General features: G+C 43.8%; 1 protein-coding gene across 3 annotated transcripts in view; it reads left to right on the top strand.

Annotated features, from left to right (window-relative positions):
- Positions 1-11,057, top strand: part of LOC127569523 (ATP-binding cassette sub-family B member 6-like) — a 549,089-nt gene that overhangs the window by 164,479 nt on the left and 373,553 nt on the right. For 2 of the 3 annotated variants that reach the window (XM_052014249.1, XM_052014261.1), the window contains exon 20: positions 1,833-6,737. In XM_052014249.1, the coding sequence (XP_051870209.1) occupies positions 1,833-1,980 (148 nt within the window). In that variant the 3' untranslated portion in view covers positions 1,981-6,737. Of the gene's footprint in view, positions 1-1,832; positions 6,738-11,057 lie in introns of those variants that run through there. The other variant, XR_007956208.1, reaches the window with a different exon arrangement.

Genomic DNA, 11,057 nt, shown 5'->3' on the forward strand with positions numbered 1-11,057 from the left:
AAATTGTAAAACAATCATGAATAAATACAAAAGGAAGTTCATGGCAAACTCTACCCACAATGTGGGACGTATATGGGACTTGCTCCCACAAGCAACAATGACTCGAACACCATGTATGCTATCAAGGGGATCTTGGAAAAATACAAGAAGGAAAACAGAATAGAAGGGTATTCTGGTAGGGTGAGAGAAGAGGAAGATTATGTGGGCATGAACCTCCAGGCAAATGTCCCTCTCCTGTTGCAGACTCAACATAATTCCTTAGAGTAGAGGTTAAGGGGAAATTGACCTTCAACATAATGAATGGGTTTGATTCTTTGGATCTAAGAATCAGAGATCTGGGAGTCAATTCTGTCAGAGTTCAGTAACTGTCATGAGATCGTTTATCCCCCTCCTGAATCCTTCCTCGATAGAAGGTAAAGTCCATGAATCCAATGTTGCTATTATAACTACATTCCATTTCCCTTCCTCGAATGGTTTACCAGAGAGGTTACCCTTCACTCCACAATTGTACTTCCTAGTCCTCTCTGAAATTCTTTAGCTCTTTATCTCTGCTGAATGGTTTAGGAATTTTATGTTTCCTGCGGCTTTCAAAGGCCTGCCTACTCCTGAGATGGAGGGTTTAGTTTCTTCCTGTTTCAGGCCCTTGTTTCATCAGATAGATCATTATCCTTCCCTTCACAACGTTAATGGGTTTAGTATTTACTTTAGCACATAGTGACGAAAGTAAACTTCACACTTGGCTTAATGTCATTCACAGATTGACTGAGACTCCCATTGCTAAGAAGCCTGAGGGAAACCCCTTCAGCCCTCGACATGTACTCGGCACATCTCTCTCATGTTTTCCCTCTCTCTTGCTCTCTTCCAGTCTGCCCTAATCCTCCAGTATCTCAGAAGTTCTAACCTCTATTATTTTTAGATTCATCTCAAGTACCATGACAGGTTTCATTCCTGCCTCAGAAATAGACAGTCGAAGTTTCAGCGACCCGAAATGTCGACTGTCCATTCCCCTCCGTAGATGCTGCTTGACCCACTGGGTGCCTCCAGATTTCAGCACCTGCAATCTCCGGAGCCTGTTATCATTTCTGTCTGCCCTGATCTCAAAACTTACTGGTTTGAGCCGATAGGTTGAGCGAGTTAGGGCTTTTCTCTTTGGAGAGAAGGAGGTTGAGAGGTGACTTGATAGAGGTGTACAAGATGATAAGAGTCATAGATCGAGTGGACAGTCAGAGACTTTTTCCCAGGGCGACAATGGCTAACATGAGGGGACATAATTTTAAGGTGATAGGAGGAAGGTATAAGGGGTAAGTTTTTTTACACAGAGAGTGGCGGGTGCGTGAAACGCACTGCCGGCAGAGGTTGTGGGGGCAGATACATTAGGGACATTTAAGAGACTTAGTTAGACATATGAATGATAGAAAAATAGGGGGCTATGTGAGAGGGAAAGGTTAGATAGATCTTGGAGTAGGATAAAATATTGGCAAACCATTGTGGGCCAAAGGGCCTGTACTGTGCTGTAGTGTTCTATGTTACTGCACCTTCCAGAAGTCAACAATTATATTTTCAGGAATTTAAGGATTAGAATGATACTGCAGTTTGGGATTCAGTCGTCATGAAATCTTTTACATATTTTTGGTGGAGACTTGGTATAGTATCTTATCTGAATGATCCCATTCCGAAAGTACAGGACTCCCTCAGTGTTGACTTGGAGTATGGGCCTGGATTATGTTCTCAGGTCTCTGGAATGTGACTTAGATCCACAGCCCTCTGACTCAGAGGCGAACACCATTCAAACAGTTTCCTATCCTGACTGTTTATTTCTACTTTTGTTTCAGACACGAGGTGTTGCTGGCTAAAGGTGGAGCTTACGCTGAAATGTGGATGAAGCAGCAACAGTCTGAGTCGCCTGACTCATCGTCTGACACAGAAGCCAAAGACAGGAGCACTGAGAAACTGCAGCCTCCCAGCAGCAAGAAGGACTGAAGGGCAGAGGTCCCACTAGCTACTGAGCAGTGATTTAACCAGGAAACTGATCAAGGTTACCTCACTGTTGATGTTGTCAGTGCATTGAGCTTGTGTGCTCAGCATGTTGTATCACATGACTGTTCCTGAACACTGGATCCAGATTCCCACAGTAACTGATCATTCTCCATGAGAAAGGAAAGTTCCCACTGATTTATAGATTTTTCTAAAGCTTCAAACTAGTTCCTAAACCTATTGTTTGATTTATGTATCCAGACACTGATCTGTGATGAGACTCCGTGTGTGAGCTTGTCCTTCAGAGAGGAAGCTTCACAGGAAATTTGAAAATATGGAAAATGGCAAAGAACATGCTGAGGTGCCGTCTTCTGCTAAAGCCATGTGATTATGATTGAATACATTACCAAAGCTCCTGTGGTATCTGAAACTAAAAGTGCTGAATGCACTGCCCAGTTAAACCATCCAGAGCCTATCACCCCTTCGTCTGTGTGCTGAATTAGTTGATCTCAGCTTGGGGGGTAAGGGAACCTGTTGCTCAGCATTCTTGGGCATGGTGAGAGGGGTTTGAATCCAGCTCGACTGCTCTTCTGTAACCTTGTCAGAAAGTGCTTTCACACAGATATCAGAGGAGGAAAGGGTTGTGTTTGTCTTGACCGACAGTATTTCTCAAGTGTGAGGCTTTACCTTTACTCTGTTGGGTACCACCAGATGGGAGGGTGGAATGAAACGAAATGTTAGTAAGAGGTTGTATATGGTTGAAGACAGAAGAAACTGCAGATGCTGGAATCTGGAGCAAAAAACAACAATGCTGGAGGGACTCTGCCGGTCAGGCAGCATCTGTGGAGGGAAATGGACAGTCAATGATTCAGGTTGAGGCCCTGCATCTAGACTGAAAGAGTAGAGGAGAGATAGCATACTCCTTATACTAGCCATCTCCCCTCTACTCGTTGTTCAGATGAAGGGTCTCAACCCAAAATGTCAACTGTCCATTAACCTCTGCAGATGCTGCCTGACCCACTGAGTTCCTCCAGCTTGTTTTTTTTTGGTCTATATGGTTGAAATTTATCTTGCCATTTGCCTGTTGCAAGGCCTACCCAATATTTAGTTCTGTGAAAGTCAATCAGGTAGAATATTGGGTGAGGACTATAATGGGCAGGGGGAGATACAATACTCCCTGATTTGCACTATCTAACTATCCAAAACTATTTTTCAACCCCACCTGTGTTATTCAATAACTGTCAGAATCACATGACTTTGTAACTTGATTATCTTCTGAAAGAATAGAGTAAATAATCTATAGAGTAAGCACGAGCCGTCCAAAATTAATGTCACACATGGCCTGCAGAATTGGTGACCCTATGGCTAATAGCATTCACGTTTTTTTACTCTGCTGGGTAGGCTTATCTTCTTTGAATTTGAGAGGCAGAAAGGGTGTTCCCACTGGATAAACCTATCTGTATCTTGGCTTGGGAATTGTAGAAGGTGAATTTAACCTCACAGTTCAGAGGCTGGAGGTTTGTGTTATTCTTTAGACTTGGCCAGCAGGTCTCCAAGTTGCTTAACTGCAAGGTCTCTTACACACTCACCCATAGGAGATTCTGTAGTATTCTGGGATTCATCGGATTCCTGGTCATTACCTGCTTTTGGTATCCCTGGAATGCCTACATGCGATGCTCTGGGTTCCAAGGACAGTTATTCGCACTGAAAATATTGCAGAAAAAGCTCCCAATATTTGTGCCCCTTTCTCAACCTCCAAAGAATTTTGGACCCAGTGGATATTTTTGAAGACCAGTCCATAGTTGTAAAGCAGCAAGCAGGGTAGTCAATTATTTCACAGCTAGCTCCCACAGATAAGGTTGGGATAAGGATTAGATCATCTGTTTTTAGTGATTGTTGACAAATATTCACCCAGGAGACCATGGAGAGCTCTTCTACTTGAGTAATGGCTGTAGGGTCTTTTAAGTTCACTTGAGAAACCAGACGGGGTCTCAGTTTAGCACTTTTTAATGACGTACTCCTCAGTACGTCAGTGGGCATCCAGGTATGGCGGACTAGTCATCAGAGTGGAACTTGAATGCACAATCCTTTGATTCGGTGTTTCTCACTGACCCATAATAACACTCAGAAACACCCTGTCCTCGCTGTAAATTAGACATGGCAGTAAGGACATAAGAAATAGAAGCAGAAGAAGGCCATTTGGCCCCTAGTGCAGCTGCACAATTTAGTAAGATCTTGACTGATCTTTTATCTCAGCGCTGCTTTCCAAGGACTTGGCCTTAGTGCAGGATTTATCCTGAAGTCTAAAAACTCTTGTCTATCTTGGTGACCAAGCCTCCACAGCCCTCTTGGGTGGCAAATTCCGAAGATTTACTGCTGATTCAAGGAATTTCTCTTTATTGTCCTGATTGGCCATCGCTTATTTTGAGACTGTGGTCCCTGATTCTGGACACCCAGCCAATGGAAACATTATCCCTGCATCTGCCCTGTCAAACCCTAACAGATCCCTGTACTTAGTTTATGTATCAATTTAATGGAAAATAGCTGAACTGGTGATTACCTTTGTAGAGGTGTATTCTTCTGATGTACTGTTTCCTAGACAACAAGGTATTATACTCAAGGTATTTTCATGCTTCAGGGGTTATTTTCTCCACTTACCTCATTTTTCTAACCTCCAGAGGATATAGATACAGTCTGCATAACCACTCCTCATAGGGCTATGGCACTACAATGCAAGAACCTTTGTTGTTCTTGGCCCAAGGGGCTGTTGTCTCAGCTGGGGTGTTTACTGATGAGTCTCAGCATCATCAGTCTGCAGCTGCCTTAAAATTGTACAAGTTCTGGAACATCCACTTGAGCATTTAGATCCTCAGTTTATCATTTGCTAGCTGTCACTTCAACAAGGGAGCACTCCCTCAATAGTCTGAAGTGTTGGCCCAGTTTGTCCCACAACCTTCTGACCCAAAGAAAAGAGTGCTACCAGATGAGCTCTCAGTTGTGGGTCAGCTCATGGGATATGTAGTGTGTTTTCTGTTTATGGATGTGCATTTCTGTCAGTCTACTTGGAAAATGGCTGAATTGGTGATTAACTGTGTAAAAAGGGTTTTTTTCTTGTATACTGTTAGATAATTATGGTTAATTATAACACATAGCTAATACCTCTACATACTTACATGATTCACCCCTTGTTTACTCAACAGCATGTGTCAAATACAGTGAAGTTGTATTAGAAATCTTGCTCTTTGGAGATTCAGCGAGTGGAATAATTCCTCTCTACATCAGTAAAATGCAGCCACTGGAGTTAAACTCTCCATCAGGTGATGGAAGAGCTTCATGTCTCCGGGTTTGTGAAAGGACTGAAACCTAATGCAGCCTGTAAAGATCATCCGATACAGCTTGGCTTGTAATAGAGTTCCTACTGTTTTTAAATATCTATGATGTGAATTAGTCATCTCTTCATTTAGTAACGAAGGAATAAAGTTAAGGGTTTTAAACAAGGTGGGAGAATTCACTTACTATTTCACAGGTTGGTAAACTAATTTGGTAAATTAGTTTATTATCGTCACATGTACCGAGATGCAGTGAAAAACTGTTTTGCATGCCATCCATACAGGTCATTTCATCACGTCAGTGCATTGAGGGAGTACAAGGGAAAACAATAACAGAATGCAGAATAAAGTGTTACAGTTACAGAGAAAGTGCAGTGCAGGCAGACAATAAGGTGCAAGGTCATGGCAAGGTAGATTGTGCGGTCAAGGGTCCATCTCACCATACTAGGTTCAATAGTCTTATAACAGCGGGATAGAGGCTGTCCTTGAGCCTGGTGGTACGTGCTTTCAGGCTTTTGTATCTTCTGCCCGATGGGAGGGGGGGAGAAGAGAGAATGTCTGGGTGAAGAGGGAATAGGAGTAAATGAGTCCACAGAAAAATGTGAGCATAATATCCCTGTTTAACACTGCTTTTATCAGCACTGGAGTAAGCAAGTCTCCAAAGAAGCAAAGAAATATTTGGGGAAATGAAGCTAGTCCCAATTTCCTGCGTTCAGCCATATCCCTCCAAGCCTCGCCCCTCCATGTATCTATCCAAGTGCTTCTTAAATGATACTGTTGTACCTGCCTCACCCACTTCATCTGGCAGCTCGTTCCATATACTCACTGCCCTCTGCATGAAAAAGTTGCCCCTCAGGTCCCTTTTAAATTTTTCCCCTCTCACCCTAAACCTAGTTTTGGACTTCCCCCACCCTGGGGAAAAGACTGTTACCGTCCACCTTATCTATGCCTCTCATGATTTTATAAACTTCTATAAGGTCGCCCCTCATTCTCCTACGCTCCAAGGAATAAAGACCCAGCCTGGCCAACCTCTCCCTATAACTCAGGCCCTTGAGTCCTGGCAACATCCTCGTAAATCTTCTCTGTACTCTTTCCAGTGTAACCACATCTTTCCTATAACAGGGTGACCAAAACTGTACACAGTGCTCCAAGTGTGGCCTCACCAATGACTTATACAACTGCAACATGATGTCCCAACTCCTATACTCAGTGCCCGGACTGATGAAGGCCAGTGTGCTAAAAAGCCTTTTTCACCACTCTGTCTACCTGTGACACCACTTTCAATGAATTATTAGGAAGTTGTGGGCATGCTATGTTGGTGTCAGAAGCGTGGCGACACTTACGGGCTGCCCCCAGAACACTCTACGCAAAAGATGTATTTCACTGTGTGTTTTGATGTACATGTGACTAATAAAGATATCTTATGCACTTGTACCCCTATGTCTCTCTGTTCCATTACAATCCCTAATGCCCTACCATTCATAGTATAAGTCCTACACTGGTTTGACTTTCCAAAATGCATCACCTTGCGCTCATCTGTATTGAAATCCATTTGCCACTCCTCGGCCCACTTCCTGAACTGATCAAGATCCCCCCGTAATCTACGATAACCTTCCTCACTATCAACAACACTCAATTTTGTGTAATGTGCAAACTTACTGATCAAACCTTGTGCATTCGCATCCAGATCATTTATATAAATAACGAATAACAAGGGTCCCAACATCGACCCCTGCGGCACACCACTGGTCACAGGCCTCCATTCCACGAAACAACCGTCAACAACCACCCTCTGCTCCCTACCTCCAAGCTAATTTTGAATCCACCTAACTGGCTCTCCCTGGATTCCATGGGACCTAACCTTCCAGACCAGCCGACAATGCGGGACCTTGTTGAAGGCCTTGCTAAAGTCCAAATAGACAACATCCACAGCCCTACCCTCATCTACCTTTCTGATTAGCTCTTCAAAAAACTTTAAAAGGTTTGTCAAACACAACTTTCCACCCACAAAGCCATGCTGACTCCTAATCAGACTCTGTCTATCCAAATGCTGGTAGATCCTGTCCCCCAGTAACTTCCCCACTACTGACGTCAGGATGACTGGCCTGTAGTTCCCTGGCTTATCCTTGCTACCTTTTACAAACAATGGAGCAACGTTAGCCACCTTCCAGCCTTTGGGAACTTCACCAGTGGCTAACAATGAAGCAAAAATCTCCACAAGGGCCTCCGCAATTTCTTCTCCAGCCTCCCACAAATTCCGAGGATGCACTCGGTCAGGCCCTGGGGATTTATCCACCTTAATGTGCTGTAAGGCTGCAAATACCTCCTCCCTGGTAATACAAAAGTTCTCCAAAACATCTCCACTAGTTTCCCTTATCTCTTGAGTAACCATGATTTTCTCGTCAATGAATACCAAGGTGAAATATTCGTTAAACATCCCACCCATCTCCTGCGGCTCAAGACATAGGCTTCTGCAAGACATGTTCTACTGTAACTCATTAACCAAAGTATATCACTTGCCTGCATCATGGTCTGGTATCCAATTTTGCATGTATAATTTCAAGATCCTGTGCACACAAGGGTGTTCTATATACTTGAAGTCAGTCTTATTTGAGTAAACGACTGCCTTGTATTAATTAACATGATATGATATAATCCCAACAGATTCCCTCTACAGAACAAAATAGTTGTATTCAAATAGCAACAACCTAGTTTTAAAGTAGCATCCTAAGGCACTTTGTAGGAATGTCATTCGATAGAATCTGGAGATGTAAGTGCAGGTGAACAAAGGTTTGATCGAAGTGGTAGGTTTTATGAAGCAACTTAAAAGAGATGATGAGTTACAGGGAGGGAACTCCAGAGCAGAGGACTAGGGCAGTTGACTGCAAAGCAACCACTGGTGGAGTGAATAAACGGGGGGTGATCAAGAAGCCAGAAATGAAGGAGTGAGAGATTTCTAGGGGGTAAGAAGAGATTATGCATCATAAATATCTTGCGTAGTTCCACAAACCCCCAAATGCCTTTGCTGCAGAGATTAATGAGCATATCGACCCTGGTCAGAAACCATTGCTGTTGATGCCTTGCACTAATGATGAAACACTCAAAGTGAGTGGAGACATACAGGGAAATACTCTGAAACTACTGTGTGTTTATATATAAATGTGAGATATTAAAAGGCTAAAACACTTACAGGATAAACTCTCTGAAGTGATTGGCAAGCTAGATTGTGGGTGCCTTTATCTGTTTTATTGCTTTTAGTGAAATAAACAATGTTATTATTGCTCACCTTATTGCTGTTTTACTGGACACAAGAGAAATTGCCCACCGTGAACTGCCTTGTGCAGTAAATTACTTCGAAACACAGTCAAAGCTGCTTCTAAACCAGCCTGTGTCTGCTGAATCCTGATATTCTGAAGGTTGTTTCCAGCTGATGTCCATTAAGCATTATCTCCTGCTCACTCGATCTTAAAACGGGCAAATCCCAGTGACTCAAAATATAACAGATGAATTCTAGACAATGTGAAATGAAAGTGTCCTTGGGTCACATCAGTTAACCTTCATATCTGATGTTTTGGCTTGGCAGTTTTTATTCTCAGAATGCTTTGTTCAAAGCAAGCAATTACAGCAGTAATGTGTTCCTCGTTATGCATAGGCAGATCGGGAACATGGTAATACAGACTCTATAAAGGCTGATTGCTATATCTTCCCCCGTGCATTCATAAAATTGGTCCTCAATATCTGAGACCATATTTGGCTGAAGTGAACCATCACCAATTCTTGTTGGAAAATGTTTAATTATTTGAGATAAAAATAGAAAATGCTAAAAAGAATCAGCAGGTCGAGCAGCATCTGTGTAGAGAATAACAGAGCTGACATTTCAGATCAGTGAGCTGACATCAGAAGGTAACAGCCTTGAGGTAGGTACAGAGCCACACAAAATCTCTGTGAAAGCACATGGTAGAAGGATGAAAGTACAAGAAAAATATTGTGGTCTTGAGGCAAGTTTGGAAACAAGAATGCCCCAGAGATACACATAGAGAAACAGGACTGCAGATGCTGGAATCCAGATAAAAAACACGATGATGCTGGAGGAACTCAGCAGGCCAGGCAGCATCTGTGGAGAAAAGCAGGTGGTCAACGTTTCGGGTCAGGACCCTTCTTCAGGACTGAAGATAGGAAAAGGGGAAGCCCAGTATATAGGAGGGAAAAAGCAGAGCAGTGATAGGTGGACAAAAGAGGGGAGGCGGGGTGGGCACAGGGTGGTGATAGGTAGATGCAGGTAAGAGAAAGTGATAGGCAGGTGTGGGGGAGGAGGGGAGAGCAGATCCACCGGGGGAGGGGTCACAGGTAAGGAGAGAGAGGGGGAAAAAGTAGAAAAGAGCTAGGAAAGGGAAGAAGAGAAGTACGGGGGGGTGGTGAGGAAGGGGGTTGGTTTACTTAAAGTGGGAGGATTCAGTGTTCATGCCGTTAGGCTGCAAAGTTCCAAGACGGGAAATGAGGTGCTATTCCTCCAGTTTGCGCTTGGAATTCTCCCGGCAGTGGAGGAAGCCGAGGACTGACATCTCAGTGATGGAGTGGGAGGGGGAGTTGAAGTGACTGATGATGGGGAGATGCAGATCACAGTTACGGACAGAGTGCAGGTGTTCTGCGAGACGGTCACCTAGTCTGCGTGAGATGTACACAGTTAGTAACATAGGAAAAGGAGTTAATCATTCAGCCTCTCAAGCCATTCAGTGACCTGTGTCCTCTGCATAAATCTGCCTTGATTTAATAATCCCTTTAAATCTTTGGCTAGCAAAACTTAATCTTGTGATTCATTCTGTACCAATTACCAATCTTTGTGGGAGAGAGTTCTGCTCTGAACAATCAAGTTTCCTACAAGAATTTATGGGCCAGCTCTGAATGTAAGGTCTTCTCACCTAGCCGAGACTCCGTGCTTATGATAGAGTTGTACTGCACAGAAACAGGCCCTTCAGCCCACACGTCCGTGCTGACCTTTTTGCCCATTTACACTAATCCCACTTGCCTGCATTAGGACCGTATCCTTCTGTGCCTCTCAAACATAGTGACTGTGTCTGGTTCCACCATCTCCTCTGGCAGCAAGTTCCAGATATCAACCGCTCTGTGTAAAGAAAAACTTACCCCTGCCATAGTTGTGGGGAAAAAAGTACTGTCAATCCATGCTATCTCATCAGTGTTTTAGAATGCTTTGGATAAAACGGGAGCACTGGTCCTCCCACTTTCCATATTCCAAAGACATACGGGTTAGGAAGTTGTGGGCGTGCTATGTTGGCACCAGAAACGTGGCGACACTTGTGGGCTGCCCCCAGAACACTCTACGCAAAAGATGCATTTCACTGTGTGTTTCGCTGTACATATGACTAATAAAGAGATCTTAAAAAAACTCAATGCTGGAGGGCAGTATTGTGGTTCAGGAAAATGATTCTCAAGCTGGCATTGATCTTCACTGCCTTGTGCATGAAGCTGAGGCTTGTGAAGGCAAAGAAACATAGAGCACTACAGCACAGTACAGGCCCTTCGGCCCGCGATGTTGTGCCAACATTTTATCCTGCTCTAAGATCTACCTAACCCTTCCCTCCCACATCGCCCCCCATTTCTCTATCATTCATGTGTCTAAGAATCTCTTAAATGTCCTGAACGTATCTGCCCCCACAACCTCTGCCGGCAGTGCGTTCCCCGCACCCACCACTCTCTGTGTAAAAAACTTACCCCTGATATCCCCCTTATACCCTC

Source organism: Pristis pectinata, chromosome 1, assembly GCF_009764475.1.
Source record: "Pristis pectinata isolate sPriPec2 chromosome 1, sPriPec2.1.pri, whole genome shotgun sequence".
NCBI classification, from domain to species: domain Eukaryota; kingdom Metazoa; phylum Chordata; class Chondrichthyes; order Rhinopristiformes; family Pristidae; genus Pristis; species Pristis pectinata.